This window comes from Bubalus bubalis, chromosome 8 (genome assembly GCF_019923935.1).
Source record: "Bubalus bubalis isolate 160015118507 breed Murrah chromosome 8, NDDB_SH_1, whole genome shotgun sequence".
NCBI lineage: Eukaryota > Metazoa > Chordata > Mammalia > Artiodactyla > Bovidae > Bubalus > Bubalus bubalis.
In genome coordinates this window covers 55,669,321-55,690,535 of record NC_059164.1, presented here as the reverse complement: position 1 = coordinate 55,690,535, position 21,215 = coordinate 55,669,321, and the positions used below count along the sequence as shown (strand labels likewise).

At 36.5% G+C, this 21,215-nt stretch overlaps 1 protein-coding gene across 2 annotated transcripts in view; it reads left to right on the top strand.

Annotated features, from left to right (window-relative positions):
- ZNF277 (zinc finger protein 277) overlaps window positions 1-21,215 on the top strand; it is a 131,644-nt gene that overhangs the window by 70,160 nt on the left and 40,269 nt on the right. For both annotated transcript variants that reach the window (XM_006073277.4, XM_044946669.2), the window contains 3 exons: window positions 2,653-2,854; window positions 10,630-10,718; window positions 10,959-11,041. In XM_006073277.4, coding sequence (XP_006073339.2) covers window positions 2,653-2,854; window positions 10,630-10,718; window positions 10,959-11,041 — 374 coding nt within the window. The remainder of the gene's footprint in view (window positions 1-2,652; window positions 2,855-10,629; window positions 10,719-10,958; window positions 11,042-21,215) is intronic.

Below are 21,215 nucleotides of genomic sequence, written 5' to 3'. Positions count from 1 at the left end.
TTTTAAACTGATAAGGGGAGAATGGATTGGAAAGAGGTCATGTCTGAAGATGGGGGAGACTAACCAGTGGGAAGACTACTGCAGATGTTCAAGTTTAAGAGCTTGTCTGAGGCAGTGCTCAGAAGGGAGGAACAGAGAAGAGGCTCTGAAGATTAAACTGAGAGTTCCTGAGTAATGTTGGCCACAGGGAGTAAAGCAGAAGGACATGAGGAAGCCTCTCAGGTTTCTGTCTGAAAAGGCTGTATGAATAGGGGTACCAGTCACAATTCTATGAATACATGTAAAGAATGCATGTACAGTTCTTCTGTGTAATCTTGCCACGTCTTCTTAATATCTTCTGCTTCTGTTGGGTCCATACTATTTCTGTCCTTGATGGAGCCCATGTTTGCATGAAATGTTCCCTTGGTATCTCTGATTTTCTTGAAGAGATCCCTAGTCTTTCCCATTGTGTTGTTTCCTCTATTTCTTTGCATTGATCGCTGAAGAAGGCTTTCTTATCTCTTCTTGCTATTCTTTGGAACTCTGCATTCAAATGGGTATATCTTTCCTTTTCTCCTTTGCTTTTCACTTGTCCTTTTCACAGCTATTTGTAAGGCTTAGACCATTTACTAACACTGTGATTTGGGGAAATTATTTAATTTTTTAAGTCTGAGTTCTCATCTGAAAGATGGGGGTTGTGATAATACTAATCCAAAAAGGAAGTTAGGATTGTGAAAGTTCTCTAAACACTTTGCTGGTAATTTACAAATAGCAAACATCTAGTAAGGTTAGTTCTTGCTGTTGGTGGTGATTATTAATATATTGTTTCTTTTCTTCCATTAAGATAAGTGAATTTACAGATATTTCAGTCAAATTTAGGAGAAGAGCATCTTCCTAGATGGCAGGTTATTGTCTACTTAGAATATGCTGCCTTTTGTTATCTTATTCTAGGGAACGTAAAATATAGTTGAGTTTCATAAGCATATCCCTATCTCTTTCCTCACCTATTTTTCACGTGCAGGTTTAAGTTCCTACAGAATTTAACATGTAACTGAAAAATATATCCTACAACTAAAGAGCTATAGAATTCCGGAAATCCTTGATTTCATTACCTAATTTATGAATGTAATAATTGGTAACATGCCAGTTTTACTAATAATGCTTTTAAAGGGCTGAAACATTTTTCATATTCTCCCTATTGTCATATGTACCCTGTTTTCTCTTTCTTGATATTTAATAATTTTATGTAACTAAAATAAACAGTTTGATTTAGTATCCTCTATTATGAGTGATGTGTTAGAGGACATTCCTTACAGGACACTTTCCCGAAGCTCACTTAAACTCCTCTGTCCCATGCTCCCATAAGCGCTGTACATTCCCTGCTTCCCTCCCTCCCTGCCTCCTCTTCTCTCTCCCTCCCTATCTCCCCATCTCTCTCTTTCCCTCTCTCTCTCTATCCTTTTAACTTTTCTGCCCTTTAGCCTTGATGGTAAGAATAGTATCATGCAGCATCAAACAGGAAACAGCCAGCACTCAGTAGATATTCAGCTAGGTTTTGTTGAGTGAGTGAATGAATGCTGCCCTCTTGCATCATTTATCCAGTTCTGAGACCGGGGTCAGCAGTGTACCAGTAACTGATCAATTAGTTATTCATTTAAAAAGGCATTTAGGAATAAGGTAAAGTAAAATAAAAAATAAATAAAATTTAACATAGAATTAAATAGTAACCTAATTCCAGAGACTGCTGTCTGTGAAACAGCTGTCTTTCTAAAGTCTAAAGCTGTCTTTCTAAAGCCCTTCTTCAAATGCCAAATGCCTTCCACTAGTTACCTGGTTGCTAACTACTCAGTAGTGTGCCTGCAGTGACAGGTTCAGTCTAGAAGACTGAAGAGAAATCGTGATAAAACTCTCTAATTCAAGGCCCTTAATTCAGAGCTATAGCTCTTAAACACCTCAACTCTTAAAGATTCTGTAGGTGATGTTAGGGAAAGGAATAATGTAGACATGAAAAAGGTTCATCATGTATGTCTAGTGATTGAGCATTCATCTCTTTGTTCACAAGAACTTGAATTATGATATACAACTGTGTAATAAGCAAATGATAGACATAAATCAAATCACAAATTGCCACCTGGGCCACCCAGCACATGCTGTGTCAACCCAATGTGAGACTTACCTTCTTCTCACTTGACAGATAATCAGAGACAGGAAAAAGTTTGCAGGTGCAACAGGAAGCAGCTAAAAAGATTGTCCTGGCATCACCTGTAGCCTCAGTATATACCATTTACCTCCCAGTGTCATGACTCTCGGCCATAGGTCGCATTTGAGACTTAGAACCTTAACCCAGCATGCTGCAGCCTAGCCCTCAGGTCCCCCTAGAGTTGCTGCCATTGGCCACTGTCCAAGAATGAGGTTGCACAGCTGTCCTGACAAATGAGTTTCCCCCATTCAAGCCAGCAAATGGAGAGTTTGAGCTGCTTTGTAATACTCCTTGCCTCTGGGTTGCAGAAGCTGTTTAACATGTAATAAAGTATCTTGCTCTCTGGTACTGTGTATTTTCTTTTAGAAATTATGTAAACATCTTTAGGATCCTTTTAATGCAGGAGGCGAGAAATCATCCATCTAAAGGGAGTTGATTTCAGCTTTTTTCCTCTTTCTTTTTGTCTCTCCCAGACACTAAGGATTATATCCTGGAGCCGCTTTCTCTGCCAGAAAGTCCAGGTGGCACCACCAGCTTAGAAGGTTCTCCATCTGTGCCTTGTATTTTCTGTGAAGAACATTTTCCTGTGGTTGAACAAGACAAACTTCTGAAACACATGATTATTGAACATAAGATTGTCATAGCTGATGTCAAGTTGGTTGCTGATTTCCGAAGGTAAATTTTGTTTTCATCCATAGAAGAATTAGGTTTACTAACTTAATTATTCCTGTAAAAATATGAAAATTCATACTCTTTTTCAGGTTTCAACTTAGCCTTTTTTCAACTTTGAGCTTATTTGCATTCTTGAGCAAGTTCTATTTGAAAATGTTACATACTGTTGTATTTCTACAAATTCTGGAAGCAGATCAACTTTCTAAAGGGTTGATAATACTCCCTGTACCACATCTCATGAAATTTTTGGCATTGTTGGTCTCTATCAGAATGATGTCCTTTTTATATTTCAGGATACACACATTCTCCAGCTAAGTGAGTTCTTCCTGACAGCCCAAAATAAACTTGGTAAAAAAACAAAAAAAAATTTTTTTAAGCCACCCAAAGGGAGGTTTGGGGGAAATGGGGATCTTGAATCTTAAGTGTTATGATAAAGTTGAAAATCAGAAAAAGACTGAGTCTTTCAACAACCCATAGGGGTATAAGGGTATAAAAGGAGACAGCAGCTAAGATCAGTGACTGAGGTGCTTAGAGGAAGAGGGTGAGGAAGATGAAGAGAAGATAGGTGTGAGTGGTTGAGTAACTGCCAACACTGGACATGGTGAGAAATGTAGGAACCTAACCTGTATAGCTGGATCCTGAAGTGAGCTAGACTCACTAATTCTAGACCGATTCTCAGAAGTGATTGTCTAAGAGACATGCCTTCTCTGAAGCAGGTATAATGGAGTAGTTATGTGTAGGTCATTATTAGTTGAAAACACCTTGCAAACAATATGGTGGTAGTTAACTAGCTTAGTATAGTTACTGAAAGCACACATTTTGGTGTATCTGGTAAAGTCCCATTTTGAGATGTTCTGCATCTCAAACATTAGAATAGCCTAATTCTATTAGAATTAGGCTACAGAGCATTAGAGTAGCCCAGATATTGTAATATCCTTGCATCTAAATATCTGATATCCTTCTGATATCATCTGATATCAGATATCCTTCATACCCAATAAATAGTGGCCAACTTTTTAAGTATATTTTGATTACAAAAGATATATTTGAAGTCTTAGTTTTTTGCAACTAGAGCTTAAGTTTTCAATAGGCATTTGTTGCTGACCTGAAGATCTAATTATGGTTTGTAAAATTTGTTTTGAGAAATTTTCATTTCAGATTCTAAGTACTCTAAACTTCTAGAGTAACAGTTTGTTTTTTAAGGACAAATAACCACAGTGCCCACAGGGGTAATATTAGCTATTCTGTAGCCCTTTTGTCCTTCTCAACTGCATAGCACCTTTTCTGAATGTCTGCTGTGTGCCTCCTGTGTGGTGGCTGCTTTTATCCACTTAGCATTGCCACTCAGCACTTAAGTAGACTTGGGGCTGTATGCTTAGGGGGCATAGAAAGGTATATGAACAATATATGTCACCAGCTCCTAGAATGAGCTTTTTTTTTTTTTGGCCACACCATGAAACACTTGTGGGAATCTTTGTTCCCTGACTAGAGGTCAAACCTGGGCCCCCTGCAGTGGGAGCATACAGTCCTAACCACTAAACCAGCAAGGAATTTCCTAGAATAAGCTGATCTTTACAAGCTTTACAAGCTTTTACAGTGGAAAAAAAGTGCTTCTCATTTTCATCCATTGTTCTTTGTTTTCAATTAAAATATTTTTATGTGTATGTATGTATGTATGTATATACGTGTGTGTGTGTGTGTATGTGTTTTGGGAGTTTTCTCTTACATGATACAAAGTTGCTGCTGCTGCTAAGTCGCTTCAGTCGTGTCCTACTCTGTGCAACCCCAGAGACGGCAGCCCACCAGGCTTCCCCGTCCCTGGGATTCTCCAGGCAGGAACACTGGAGTGGGTTGCCATTTCCTTCTCCAATGCATAAAAGTGAAAAGTGAAAGTGAAGTCGCTCAGTCGTGTCCAACTCTAGCGACCCCATGGACTGCAGCCCACATGTAGTCAGATCTGTTGATTTTGTTTTAGTCACTTCTTAAGCTAGAGAGCTTTGAATTGTTTACTTATTCAAATAACCATTGATAGGAGTATCAGCTAAGTAATGCTTTTCTAAATTTTGTATCACTTGGCTTTTCTTTGATGTAAAACTATATTTCTTTACTCTTTTGTGTGATATAAATGCAAATTCTCCCTCAGAAATTGCAGAAAAATGTGATGATCAGTGATAATTGAGTAATGCTGAATTTTTCTTTCTTTTCTAAAATCTGTAAGGAATGTCTGAATCAGAGTTTGTATTTTATCCTTTGTACTTAATGTAAGATAGCTGAGTGGCTATATTTGTTCTAATCAATCTCTCTTTTTATCATTGTTGTCAATCTTATCTGTATGTGGGCAGGAAAATCAAATTATTTGCTAGGTCTCAGGGCTTAAGAGTTAACAATCAAATGTTATGATCAATCACATTCTAAATGCAACTATGTAATAAAATGGATGCTTTAATTAAAAAGAAAAAGATGCTTGTCTGATAGAAGTGCTTTCTAAATAAAATATGTAGTTAGCGTGTACTTTAAATTTGGAAATCTAGATTTTCCTTGTTAATTATTCTAATTAAATTAGTTGCATTCTCAGGAAGTAAAAACATGATTAATTCAAACTGACCAGGAATGTATATGAATAAACTTTAATACCTTTTAAAATATTCAGTCTCCTTTAGGTACTACCTGCCTACTGTTTAAGTAAACTAAAAATTCCTCTCCAAAACAGTACAAGCATTGACTACTATGATCAGAATTAAACTGGAATCTTTTCAGCATTATATGACTTTTTCTTAACAGTTATTGAGGGGAGGAAGGGACAGTGAGAAGTTCAATTGGCATGAATTAATTCACTCAGAACTGCTTTATAGGTTGAATAATTATTATATGTAATAATTATTATATATGCTTCTCAGAGAAGAGTTGTTGCTTCTGAGTACAATAAGTAATAAAGATGATAAATAGATAAGAGATGCATTTACCTCATCCTTTGTAAGAAATAAGCTCTAAAGTTTCATGTGGAATATATTTAACATTTTCTTTATTGGAACAAAGTAACAGTAAAACTTTCCAAGAGCAAATAAACAAAATCTCTCCTTTGATCCATTTATTAACATAGCTATTTATATAAGCTATTTGCTAGCTTTATTCAGTAGATAAAATTTTTCCAGAAGAAAAATGTTAACTCCTAATTCTTTGCTCCTTTCTATATTAGATTCCACTCATTCCATGCTACTTAATTAACAGCTATATCTCAAATCTTTATGCTTCTGTCAGTATCACACCAGTTACAATGGGGAGTTGGACAGGGAAGATGATATTACTACAAAGATTTCTGGTTAGACATGATTAAAATTCTTTGAAAGAAAGTATTTGCTGATGACCAAATAATTACTTTTATGGCTTTTTAATAAAATATGAAATGCTGTGACAACTATCCTCCAAATAAAGGGTTCATACCACATATTATTTCTGGGCTTCCTTTATGTATTGGGTGGCTGCAACTGTAGCTTAACTAAAGAAGTAGGAAAAAAATGAAGAAGTATTAAATGATTTCTTAACATGGAACAATAAGTTTTAGTGGGTAGAAAAAAATGCCACAAATGCATGTGTTGAACATCTGCTATCTTTAAGACATGTCTCGGTTGAAGACAATTTATCTGAATGTTGTTACCAACCACAGGAAAATGGATATATTGACACTTCTTAATTCTGTGGTAAACTAAAAGTACTATTATGTGAAAACTGTGATTCATCTTAAATCTAGACTTAGGTCAAAATTTGTTGTAGTTCAGAGCTGTTCATTTAGTATACCATAAGGTATGATAATGTATTTAATTTACATGGTAGTTTATGATAATATTTCACTTTTGTAGCATGGCTTTTTTCATTTGATGTTGGTGTCGCCCAACCTTTGATCAGGAGGAGACCACTCAAATGACAACTTTGTGTCTATTGGACTGACCTCTTACCTGCATTATTCTCTTTTCCTCAGAACTGCCTAACAACATCTCAGAGATGTTTCTAGAGATGGTGTCTAAAAAACATCCTTTCCAGAATTCATAACTACTTGTTCATGGAGCAATAAAATAACTTTTAATGAATGGAAAGGCCTCTAGACTGTGAGCATATAACATTTTCTCTCCCTTCACCCCATGGGAAGCCTTAACAATTTGAGGAGCATAACTGAGGTTCTGTCAGACAGGCTCTCTCCATGATTTTAAGTCAGCTGCTGTTAGTTATCATGTCCCTTGTGCCTACCACATTGAGGTAAACAGTGATACAAAGCAAATGTGTGACGTGAGGCTTCTCTTAAAAGACCGTGGAGAATAGGAGTGAACATGGAAGTCCTTGGAGACTCAGAGCCATTGACTTTTGGGATCAGGACTTCAGAAGAATTAGTGCCACTGTAGGGTCTCTCTTGAGGTCTTCCCTGGTGGCTCAGTGGGTAAAGAATCTGCCTGCAGTGCAGGAGACCAGGGTTCAGTCCCTGGGTTCAGAAGATCCCCTGGAGAAGGAAATGGCAGCTCACTCCAGTATTCTTGCCTGGAGAATCTCTTGGATAGAAGAGCCTGGTGGGCTACAGTCCATGGGGTCGTGAGGAGTCAGACACAGCTGAGTGACTTTCACTTCATTTCAGAGTCTCTCTTGCCTAGTCAAGCAGTTCCAATTTCACAGCCCCAAACAGCTGGTGGTGTCAGCTTTCAGTACCTACACAGGAGGTTAGGAGCAGTTCAGATCAAGAGCTGCTTTTAGGTAGTATGCTTTTCAGAAAGGGAAGACCTTCCCCCTCCCTTCAGACTTCATTTCTGTACTTTGGTTTTGCCCTGTCAAAAACTTTTTCCATGGGCTCTAAGGAAGTTGAGTCTCTCCATGGTCTCTGAGGAAATTCTTCAACTATCCATTACAACTATTCATATAAACCTAGAGGCTTTCTCCTGCTTTCTTGTTCTGAGGTTCTTATGTAGATTGGCCCTCAAGTGACAAGAGAGTCATGATGTTGTAGAAGACTTAAGATTTGGAGACAACAGATCCCAATTGGAAAGGTCACGGTTGTGTGACCTTGGGCGGGTAGGGTCTCAGTAACAGTAGCAGCTCATAGTTCTCATCCTCTGATCACTCTCCTCTTCCCCCACCTCAGGCACCTGTGTGTGCCTTCTGACACTACTAATACAACTGTTGTAACTTGCTCATTACACGTTTGGTGAAACGTTATCATTGTTTTTGTTGTTGTTTTGGATGCCAGGATTTCTTTGGAATAAACAAATTCTTTATTACTCTAGTTTTATCTAAATATGTTATTTTTCCTTATAATAATAGCTGCCATTTATTAAACACCCAGAAGGTGGGTGCTGCTTTACATGTATCATCCTATTTAATTATCAACAATCCATTTTGCAAATGAGTAAGCCAAGTTTCAGAAGTTTTAAAAAACCTTTCAGTTCAGACTCATATCTCTAAAGGCAAAGGCCCTGCTTCTCTATTCACTGCTGCCTGCGGGGCTGGTGTAATCAGTTAATAAAACATCAACTGTGAGGGTTTGACCATAGGTTTAATCTGAAAAGCTAAACTACTTCTAGCTCACGATTTGTGCAGGTAAGAGACTCGTATTGTGTTGACTCTGTTACAGAATTGGTCAATGACAGTTCACAGGACAGTCTCATCACTAGTATCTGCTCTTATCTAGTCATCAGCTTCATGCAGTTATCATTGCCTTTTAACAAACTGTAGGCTAATGGGCTGGTGACTATTCTGTTTTCCCCAGAGGCTATCATCCACTTCAGTGGAATAGTAATCAAGAGTGATGAACCTCTCCTTGATGTATTCTAGTGGTAGCCATGAGGGAGCTCCAGATAAAACATGACTCTTCTATTTTTTAAAGTCAGTTATCTCAGCACCTGGTCCTGCTGTATGAATTTGATTAATCATGAAAATAGATGTCTGTGTATTTCAGTTTGGAAGAACGATCCATCTTCTATTCCTGACATCTCTAATGGACGTTCTCTTGTGGTCCTTCATCCATGTCACCACTCTGCAATAGAAAATATACTAAGGGAAGAATAAGAAAAGTGTCTGGGAATGTCCCTTTTATTCTCTTAAGTCTTCTCTTGCCTTTTATTTCTCTTTCCCCTGGAGAGGGAAAAAAAGCAACTAGTGGGAAATGGAAAGGAGGAAAATGAGAGGAACTATGTAGGATAACTGGGAAGTGGAAGGTTGCTGAAGCTGGCCAGGATGGCAAAGGAAACAATATGTCTGCCTTTTATAGGTGCTTTTCCTCTTTCTGTGTACTTCAATGGATCTGAAAGGCTTTCTGCTCTGATACTTCTAATGTGGAGGCCAGTAAGCTAGCCATAGTGTCGTAGTTCATTATTTATACTATTTATGGTTTGAGGATGAGCTGGAGCCTAAGATACATCATTTTCAGATCTCTTAAAATAAGGTCTAGCACTGTTTTATAAGGAAAGGGTTCTCCCCCTTCTTACCCATCCAGGTTGATAGCATGGTTATACATGAGAAAAATGAACTAAAGCATGTGGTTCTGTTGTTACACATTATTCTTTTACTTCTTTTACTTGTATATTCTATTCATGGTATTGTCATCCATTTATATTTTATATAAGCTCATGTCATGGTTCTCTCTTTCTCTCAGACCTCTCTCCCAGCACATGTTTTTTCTAATATATAATGTATGTCCTTTCTATAGGGGACTGTAGGTTTGGGAAATTAAGGACAGAATAAAAAAGAGCTGAAATACTAGGGGTTGGAGACTACTTAGAGAACTTAGAGGAATCTTTAGATACTCTTCTATCTCTTTAAAACATTTAGTGGGGACCTACTGTATGCAGAACACCACTTAGTGCTGTATCAGGCCATTTAAATGTATTCTTTCTGTGTACTTGATCTGTTTCACTAAGTTCCATCTCTTTCACAGGTTTTGGTTCTTTGTTGTAAGGTTCTTTTTTTTATCCATCGACCATGTATTCTGATAAATAGTCAACTATATATTCAACTTTTCCATCTCCTTTCTCCTCCATGAAGGAGATCACATTCTCTTCTTTGTATAATTTGATAAATGGGATTGCAATTGTCAGTGTAAATCTTTTTAGGTAAATGGAAAGATGAACAGTTTGTTGAATCCTGTTATCTTTCTCCCTCTTTCATCAAATGACACAGGTCTGGGTATTATGCTTTGCTTTTAAATTTAGCCAGTATCCTTCTTATAACTCAGCTCATTAGATACAGGAATTGTAAGCTTGGCTATTTTTCAAAAAGGTAAATTTCCCTCCTTTCAGATTCAGCATGGGCAATATGGAATTGTTCTATCTTGTTAGATAGATATTGAATTTAGACAGACCTTTTGTTGCATTGTCATCATGATCTCTTTTTTTGATGTATAAGGTAAACACCTAACTTTGAGTTTGTTGGAAAATGTGTGATGAAGCCTTTTTAATCATTGTTGCATTTTAAATTCACATAAACATAGATGTGATTTTCAAAAAAAACTTCATTATTACATAAAAGTAATTCATTTTAGTTTTCCTGTATATCTGTTTATTGAATTTGCAGATGGTAAAATGTAATCATTTTCATGCCCTTACAGGGTAATGTTATTTCATTAAATATTTCATGGTTCTACAGTGCTCTGCTGCCTTTCTATTTGCACATTTTCTAGCAGTTTTCAGTCAACATTTGATTTGTTGCTTTAAGATAATTAAATGTTCTTATAAAATCCTATCATTCTCAAGTAAGTAGTTCATTGCCTCTTCTCACTGTTCTTTCTTTATGATTGTTCTAAGGTACATTTTATATTGGAGGAAAAGGTTCACTGAACAGCCCATTACAGATTTTTGTAGTGTGATAAGAATCAATTCTACAGCTCCATCTGGTAAGTGTACATCTTGACTACCATCTTTCCCCTGCAATCCAAAAATTCAAATGAATAATCTTTCTTTAGTTGTAATTCTCTAAAATAATAGCTAAAATTAAATTGTTCTGTTTATATTTTCTAATAACTTCAATGAAGCTAAAACAGAACTATATCCCAGAAGGATTTTTTTTAAGAAATAAAAATTTTTTTAAAAGTAAAAAATAACATTTCTCATTTATTTTTCTCATATCTCAACAGAAGAACAAGACAATTATTTTTTGTTATGTGATGTTTTACCAGAAGATAGAATTCTTAGAGAAGAACTTCAAAAGCAGAGACTGGTAAGTAGTAAGAATTATTTTAAACAATGAAGAGTATGTTGGAAATACAGAATCATTTTTGTTATTGTTCTTTTTGTTTTTATTTTGGAAACTTTCAAACATACACAAAAAAAGAGATAATGCATAAAGATCTTAAAACAGAAAAAGTGTACACTTGATTGAAGATTAAAGCATTTCATGTTAAAAATGCAGAGAGAATTTTTGGCTTTGTTTTGCTTCCTGGATTATCTTTAAAATAACAACAGAGCTTACACATTTTAGTGTAATTTTAGTTGCCTGACACATGCTAGGGTTCAGCAGTCATGGAAAAATGCCCTCAGCTAAAATTGAGTTGAATTGATTAACTTTTTTTCACCCACTGGAATGTGCTATGCAAGAGCACTTCTTTTATTACTCTTTATGAATTAAGCATATAGTTTGATGGTAATACCCTTTCTCATTTTCAGCCTTAACAATAAGTACACTAATTTGAAAATCTCAGTATCTTTTCAAAAGATAACAGCATATACAATTGTGAAAATTTTCATTTTCAGAAGTTGAATAGAAATTGATTAATTTTTTGAAGCTACTAATTTTATTTAAAAGTATCCAATTTTCCATTATTTATCAGTAAATCTCAACTATTACTTGAAAATGACTGGCTCTTTTTTTCTTTTTTTAGTATTTACTGAAGTGTTTCCTGTATCTCTGGACTTGGGTAGATACGTTGTAAGAGAAAGTTATGATTTCAGTATTTCTGCTAAATCCTCAAGAGATCTAAGAGGAAAATAATTTCTGTCTACTAAAGTCATAAGATTTGAGAAAGTCCCCTGAAGCACATTATATTTTGTAAACATCCCAGCTGTTTATTTCTCCCATAAGCAGAGATGGTATTGTTGGATATTGATTTATATATAAGAAAAATTATGCTTTTCCTGTAGCAACAAACCCAGTGAAGAAAGAGGACTTCTGTTCTTTCCATGTAATATATAAGAAATCTGCAGAATCAGGATAAATTCGCTATCATTTTATGAATTTTGTTTGGTAGTACTTATTCACAATTTTTTATTTCCATGAATTTTTTCACTCTTACAATGGTCTTAAGAATAATCAGCTGTCATAATCCTAGTACACCTATAGGTTTTTTTATAAGAACTTAAACTGTACTACTTCAGCAGTTACTGTTACTCAGTACACAGAATCTTTGCTGTATGCCTGTAGATAGATTCAAGTTTCCAGAAATATGTGCATCTATAAAACTGAGATAACCTTTTAAGACTCTGACACCAGCTTCAGCATATGGGCTCTTTCCTCACACCACCAAACAATTCTCTGACACCAGCTGGATATTCTGTTGATACAATACAACTCAATCCTGACATTGTCTATCCAAAGATAGCATCAGATGCCACAGGTTAAGGGCTCAGACCTGAAAGACTGACATCCACTTCATATGTTGTTCAGTCCCTCAGTTGATGCCTTGCGACCCCATGGACTGCAGCATACCAGGCTTCCCTGTCCTTCACCATCTTGCTCAAACTCATATCCATTGTTCTCTAGGTTTGTCATAGCTTTTCTTCCAGGAAGCAAATGTCTTTTAATTTCATGGCTGCAGTCACTATCTGCAGTGATTTTGGAGTCCAAGAAAATAAAATCTGTCACTGTTTCCATTGTTTCCCCATCTATTTGCTGTGAAGTGATGGGACCAGATGCCATGATCTTCGTTTTTTGAATGTTGAGTTTTAAGCCAGCTTTTTCACTCTCCTCTTTCACTTTCATCAACAGGCTCTTTAGTTCTTCTTTGCTTTCTGCCATAAGGGTTATGTCATCTGCATAGCTGAGGTTTTCTGATATTTCTCCTGACAGTCTTGATTCCAGCTTGTGTTTCATCAAGCCCAACATTTCTCATGATGTACTCTGCATTTAAGTTAAATAAGCAAGGTGACAATATACGGCCTTGACGTACTCCTTTTCCTATTTGGGACCAGTCTGTTGTTCCATGTTTGGTTCTAACTTGCTCCTTGACCTGCATACAGGTTTCTCAGGAGGCAGGTCAGGTGGTCTGGTATTCCCATCTCTTGAAGAATTTTCCACAGTTTGTTGTGATCCACACAGTCAAAGGCTTTAGCATAGTCAGTGAAGCAGAAGTAGTTGTTTTTCTGGAATTCTCTTGCTTTTTCTATGATACAACGGATGCTGGAAATTTGATCTCTGGTTCCTCTCTCTGCCTTTTCTCAATTCAGCTTGAACATCTGGGAGTTCTCGGTTCACATACTGTTGAAGCCTAGCTTGGAGAATTTTGAGCATTCCTTTGCTGGCATGTGAAATGACTGTAATTGTACGGTGGTTTGAACATTCTTTATGTATCTACTTCATATACCATTCACAAATCAAGGTTGTTCCCTGTACTTCTGACCAACTGGCTATAAACCTCTATAAAATGGTTCTGACGACCACCCACCTTCCTTGGTTTTGGTTCACAGAACTCAGGAAGCTAGTTTACTCACTAGATTACTGGTAATGATACAAAGCATGCTAATGAATGTGGACTGACATCCAGATGAAAAGATACTTAGGGAGATACCAAAGAAGCTCTGTCCCCATGAAATCTGAGGCCCACCAAGGCAGCATGTCCAGGTGGCTCAGTGGTAAAGAATCTGCCTGCAGTTCAGGAGATGTGAGTTCAATCCCTGGGTCAGGAAGATCCCCCTGGAGAAACTGGCAACTCATGCCTGCATTCTTGCCAGGAAAATCTTGTGGACAGAGGAGCCTGATGGGCTACAGTCCTTGTGGTGGCAAAGTGCTGGACATGACTGAGCGACTGAGCAAGCACACGTGCAAGGCAGCATGTAGACATGTTCTGATTCATCAACCTGGAGGCTCTCTGAACCATGTCCTTTTGGGTTTTTCTGGTAGGCTTCCCAGGTAGTGCTTGGGTTTTTATAAAAACCTCATTAAATACTAGGCGTGATTGATTAAATTATTGGCCATTGAGGGCTATGAAGTTCCAACCTTCAAAATCACATGGTAGGCCTTCATCCTTAAGTTGCCTATGTGCTCTCCAAAAGTCAGTTCATTAACATAACAAGAAACACTATAGCTCTCAACACTTAGGAAACTCCCAGCATTTTAGGAGCTAAGTGCCAGAAGTGGGGACTAAAGCCAAATACATATTTCTTATGACAAATCACAACATCCCTTCTTTTTAGCAACTTTATACTCTGACAAATTGGTAAATTTGATGAAAGTGAGCATTATGGCAGCTTAAAAGAGAAAAAATGATGAAGTCAATTCATACATACTTGGATATTCACTGAATTCCAACTTAACTATATGTTTATACAAGGTGTAATTCATGTCATAAGAGAGTGTAGTATCTAGAGAAATAAAGGCAAATGTGTTATCTCAGGAATGGAGATAATGATAGAACATAGGGCTTGTGAAGATGAAGTGAGATAATGCATGTAATATACTTACCACAGTACCTGTTAGGTAGAAAGCGCTCAGTAAATGTTGCCTGTAGTACAAATAACAATAATACTGGGACTTCCCTGGAGCTCCAGTGGTTAAGACTTCATGCTCCCAATGCAGGGGGCATGGGTTTGATCCCTGGTGGGGGAACTAAGGTCCCACATGCCTCACAGCGTTGGTGTGGCCAAAAAAAAGAAAAAAATACAATAATATTGTGTCTTAACAGTGAGATTGATTTGGATATTTGAAGAGTTGTAGAAAAAGAAGGAAAAGGCATGTGGATCTATACTGTTGTTGTTCAGTCGCTCCATCATGTCTGACTCTTTGCAGCCCCATGGACTGCAACACACCAGGCTTCCCTGTCCTTCCCTGTCTCCTGGAGTTTGCTCAGACTTATGTCCATTGAGTCAGTGATGCCATCCAACCATCTCATACCGTTGCCCCCTTTTCCTTCTACTGTCAGTCTTTCCCAGCATCAGGGTCTTTTCAGTGAGTTGACTTTTTGCATCAGGTGGCCAAAGTATTGGAACTTCAGTTTCAGCATCAATCCTTCCAATAAATATTCAGTGTTGATTTCCTTTAGGATTGACTAGTTTGATCCCCTTGCTGACCAAGGGATTCTCAAGAGTATTCTCTAGCACCACAGTTTGAAAGCATCGGTTCTTTGGCACTCAACCTTTTCTATGGTCTAGCTCTCACATCCATACATGACTACTGGAAAAACCAAAGCTTGACTATATAGACCTTTGTTGGCAAAGTGATGTTTCTGCTTTTTAATACTCTTTCTAGGTTTGTCATAACTTTTCTTCCAAGGAGCAAGTGTCTTTTAATTCTAAGACTGCAGTTACTGTCTGCAGTGATTTTGGAGCCCAAGAAAATAAAGTCTGTCACTTTGGAAATTGGCAATGACAACAGGATGTCTTTTAGGTATAACAAGCTCTACAAATCAGTAACAGACATTTCCAGAAAGAAACCCAAATGATCAAATGAAAACTTTCAACCAAAGCAATAATACACCTTTTTCCTTCTATCAAGTTAACAAGATTTGAGAAGAGTAACAGTAAATGGTGGTAAGGATGTTAAAAGACAAGCACTTTTTTAACCACTTTAAATAGTGTGCATTGGTATACTATACCTGAAAGGTGCTTAAATGTAGTTTAAACCCATTAACTTGCTTTATGGTAATGGGTATATAATCCATTCTGTATTTGAATGATCTCAACTCAGTGTCAGTAGGGTCTCAAGTCCATGAGAGAGGACCCTCAAACCAGAGCGGCATTTGCCCTCCTGATTTGCATTAGTGATGACTTGCATTGGTATCATTCATCTGGGCTCTCTCATTTGGAACTCTAAAGAAAGGATTTAGTGTAAATACCTTTGTATGATTTGCTCTTAGTTCAAAATGGCTTTGTAATTTCTTTGAGGCAGGAATTATGTCTTGTATTTAAATATCCTTCAGTAATACTCACTATACTGCTAAGTTCATGTTAGTATTTTTTACAAACTTCATTTTTTTTTTAAATTGTTTCTGAACAAGTAACAGAGGTATATAGAGTCTAAATGATCCACCTTTTTCCATTTGCTTCTAGACCTCACTGGTTCCTTGTGACATTTATAAGATTTGTCTGTGTTCCTAGGTTTGTTTGGTTTTTTTTAAGGGCTTGACTCCTACTTTACATTTATTTGAACTTTTTCATGTACACTCTGAAGGGAGAATGACAGAACTAGGAAAGATTTTTGAAGGTTTGAAGAGCTTGTACCCCTTCCTCCCTTTAGCTTCCTTCTTTAAAAATATTCCCTTGATCTCATCATTCTGTCTTAATCTCTTCCAGTAATCCTTTCCCCTCTTTTGTTTTAAATGGGTAAGTTTTCCAAGGTCCCTGTATGCAGGCTTATAAATACCACTGCTATGTTGATGGCTTAAATTTTGGTGCTGCCACAGAAATAGGCGGTCAGAGTCAATATCCATTGATTGAGTTCATCTCCAGCTTTCTTGCTGGCTTACCTCTAAATGCCAATTCTAACTTCCGATTTGTTGAACTTTTCCATATGAATCAATGGTACCTTAATTTTAATGTGCCTAAAACTGACTTTGTTTTTATCTAAACCAGAATTTGCAGTTTGCTTGTTTTCCTCTTCTTACATAATGGTACCACCATTTCCCTGGTCACTCAGTTTGGAAATTTCTGAAATTATCTTTAACTCATTTGCACACCTCAGTCATTTGTCAAGTCCTGTCAGTTCCAACTCTGAGTCCTGTATCCATACTTTTCTTTGTGCTCCTGGTGCCTTTTATGTTACCTTGTAAATGGAATCACCTCTCTAATCAATTGGCATTGCCTTTAGAAGTTTAATATTAAAACACATAGTAGATCACTTTATCCTCCTAAAACTTGCAGTAGTCTTTTTCACCTACATATTCTTAAGCTTTTCTGGGCTCAAACTACATTTCCAGTATCTTTCTCCAGTTTTTTTTTTGTTTCATTTACCCAGGGTCCAGTTTATTCATTCATTTATTTAATATTTATCTTGCACCAGACCCCGTTCCAAATGCTGTTGACACAGCAGTGGGTGAGATAAGCCACAGCCCCTACTCTTTTAGAGACTGCACTCTAGTGAAAACACTCGTATCTCACAGTTACTTGTATGTTAGGTGCTTTCAGGAATATGCTTCATCAATCAGGAATGCCAGCCCCACCTGTGTAAATAACATACCCCTCAAGACATTGCTCAAATACCACACTTTCCACAAAAACTTCCTGATGCTGCCAGTCAGAATTAATAACCTTTTCTAAACTCTATTAATAACAGTATTTTACTTGGCTTTTCAATTATAGTTATTTAAAAACCTTTCTTCCCTACTGGATTAGATGCCTCTTTAATGGTTGAGACTGTCAGGTTCAGTTTTATATTTTCTCTGAGCCTTGTTCATAAAGTATTAACTTAAGTTTGATCCTGAAGTATTGGTGTGGTATTTCTATAGTGCCATATATTCAGATCTCCTGGATTAAAGGAAGAGAGGTAAAATAGCTGAGGCAGACATACTTAATCATGGCATACACTTTTCACTTAAGCATAAAAAAAAATAATACTAGTATTTTTACATTTGCCCACAGTAGAAGATAAATGACACTCATAAGTTCTCAGGGCAAGATATAACTTTTAATTAAATTGGGATGAGGGGAAACATCCATTTAGCTGCATCAAAGTGGATTTTTTTTTTTTTTTGTCGCTATTATAAATGTCAGCCTGAGAGGTCATTCATGACAACTATAAATATTTTATGAAAAATTTAATCTATATAACAATTTGTTCCTCTGGAGAGAAACAGTTTTTTTGTTGTGGTTGTTTTTAATGCTACTTCATATATCCCACCTCCCCCACCCCACAGTAAAACAGCAAAATGAAATTATATATCCCCACTAAAATTTTTCTCCCTTGTGCCACTTTTCATTATAGATTTCAGAGATTTTTAATAAAGCATCAAATTATATCAGTGACTTTAAAGTAAAATATATTTTTACCTTTCTTGCATAATTCCTAGCTTTGTAGCATAAATTTTATAATTGCATCTAGAGTAACTTTCCCAAATATAAGATGTTTCCCATTGACTATAACATTATTATTAACAATGCAACAGAGATGAAGTTAGCTTGAGTGCCCTTTGAGTGATATTAACCTTTATTTTAGTTAATGTTTTCATTTAGGAAACAAATATAAGCACAGTCTGAAACAATACTAAACTGAATCCTAAAGTTTACCACTTTGAACTTCAACAAGAACTTAAAATTTACATGGCAATTTGTACATCCATTGGCTCTGTGAGATCACTAAGGCAATACCATAATCTCTGTTTAGATGGAAAAACAAGTTTGAAGATACGAGGAGATGTGCTCAAGGCCTCAGTTCTGTTCTGTATTAAGTAGGAATGAAAGAGCTCAAGCTCCTGTTTTCCAACCCCAAGCACCATTCTTTACCAGGATCCTTTATCAAATTGGAACTTCCTTCTATAAGCAAATGTAACATTTTAAAAATAGCCAGTTTTTAGAATTAATAAAAGTGGATGAACAGGGAAATAAATAGTAGTATTCTGTTTCCATTGCTAAGATTTTTTTTCATCTAATTTCTTGTTATCTTAGGTCAGTGGTAAATAGAAATTCTAATTTCTTTCAGCATAAGCTACTTATGGCCTTCCCCAGTGGCCCAGCAGTAAAGAGTGTGCCTGCAATGCAGGAAACTCAAGTTCAGTCCCTGGGTCAGGAAGATCCCTGGAGGAAGGCATGGCAACCCACTCTTATATTCTTACCTGGAGAATCCCATGGACAGAGGAGCCTGGCGGGCTACAGTCCACAAGGTCGAAAAGAGTCAGACATGACTGAAGTGACTGAGCACAAGCAAAAAGCTGCTTATATTTTCTTTTAAAACTCGAAGATAATGTGTTTTTTAAATTTCTTCTATCTTAGGGTATACCTGACCCTGAGTTTAGCCAGTAAAATACTTTCTTAGGTAGATAATACTATACTGATTCAGGCTGATAGCCTCTCTCTTCTTTAGTGTAAAGGCAAGTACGTATTTCACAGTTTCCCATAGCACCTTTCAATTGTTTTGAAGTCTGTCTTTTCTTGCCTAGGTAGGGTAGAGTCCCTTATATCTTTAATGCAAATAGAAATTAAGAAACTTCTCTAGCAGTCCAGTGGCTATGACTTCACCTTCCAGTGCAGAGGGTCTGGGTTCATTCCCTAGTTAGGCAGCTAAGATCCCATACACCTCATGGCCAAAAATCCAAAACAGAAAACAGAAACAATATTGTAACAGATTAATTAAAAATCTTTTAAACGAAAGTTTCATTAAGAAATGTAGTTAATCCAAGTAGTATATACAATAAGAAATAAAGTCTTGAATTTTTAAGCGATTTAATTAATTAAGAAAAAAAAATTGGGCTTTTCTAGGTCTCATGTGTTTAACTCTTGCAATTTTTTGTTCTGTAGTTCAACTTCACTTTTTTTTCATTGTGATGATCTGTTCCATGTAAATGGTTCCATGTAAAAGCTGTATAATTTTTTTTCTCTTCTAGTTAGTTTTTTAAAGATGTTCTCACTGTCCTGTCTCTTCCCTACTCTTCAAAAGCCACCTCATGGAGATTCAAAGTAGGAGAAAAATACTGACAGTGTGTCCTGTGTACCAAACAGATGGTTATTGCCTTCATCTTTGCAGTTTCAAAAAGGGTGGGAGGTACTGATATCTTTCAAAAAGGTGACATATTAGTCAGATCAGATCTCATGGATTTGGAGGAGTGTGTATCATCATCCAGTTAAGAAATTTTTCCCTGGCTTTTTTGTTTTACTGTCTTCATTTAGTCATTGACGTGCATTTTCTTAATCATTTAAAACATCTTGATATTGCCATAAACTTAACTTTTCACCATCTCAAAATGCAGAGAACACTGGATTTTTACATTTAAGAAACTGTATTGTTTCTTTGATAATCCTTGTTTTAATGCAGTTATTCCTGCCTTTACCTGCAGAGATGTGTTTTTAAGTATATTGCATGAGTTACATTGCTAACATAAACTCTAATGCTTACATCATCAGATTCTGGCAGGCAGGTTAGTCTTTCCCAGGGTTATCTAGCAATTTTTGACACTTAAGAGAGCAATTCTTTGGTAAAAAGTAGCTTTTTACTTTACCCCAGGTCAGAGAGTTTCTAAAATATTTAAGTTACAGGCAGATTCTGTCCTGAAAGTGGTTGAAACAGGACATCAATATCATATATAAAATTTGTCCATGTTTCCATTTTACTTCGTTATGTACTTGTCCCCTAATCCTTATATTATTAATGTTACTGAGCTTTTTATACTTTAATTTTCCCATTTTGAGAGTTAGATAAAATAAAGGGTATGATAGAAAAAAAATATGCTTTTACTATAAGTCTTTGAGTACTCATGTGTCCAGTTCACATAACTCTAGTATTAAAACTTGCCGATACTTTCAAATTTATTTAAAATAAAAATCCAGCCTCCTTACCAAGATCTCAAAGGGTGGTACCTGTTTCCCTCACCCACTCTCTTTGCTCACTGTGTCCCATCACTCTGGCCATGTCTCTGTTCCTCAGATACAGGAAGCTCCAGCCAGCACCACTTACTATTTATTCTACTTGGATTGCTCTTCTCTAAAATCTCATGGCTTTTCTGAAGGGAAAGGAAGAGATTTTGGAGATGGTTGTATCTGAGATAAGCTTTTAAAATGGATCTATAGGTTAATGAATGCCTTTGGAATGCTTCTGGAACATAAAGATATTTAGAGTAATTCAAATGGATGACTGGAGTGATTTAAGAAAAATTGCCTTCTGTGGATCATTGATTTAGCTACCAGTTACAGTGTGGATACTAAAAACTTATGTTGACTGGTTAATTTACTGAAGTCTTTTTTCAGTGGGTAGGAAAAATTTAAACCTATTCTGAATTTGAAATTATGAACAAGAAGAAGTCATAGGTTGCAATGCCCAGTGTAAAACCAAATGTTTAGTTAACTTTTAAGAAATCTTGGCTGAATAAATGGCCTGTGTTTTAGCCAGTTGAAGTGTCCATGTCACCTGTTTTCACCAAAAAATAGATCTATCCATGTTATTTTCAAATCGTTTACTCTGGTTGGTATGGGGGATGAAGAATAAGAAGTAGGCAGCAGACTTCTTTGATTGCTTTCTTTATTACCAGCAATGGCTGACA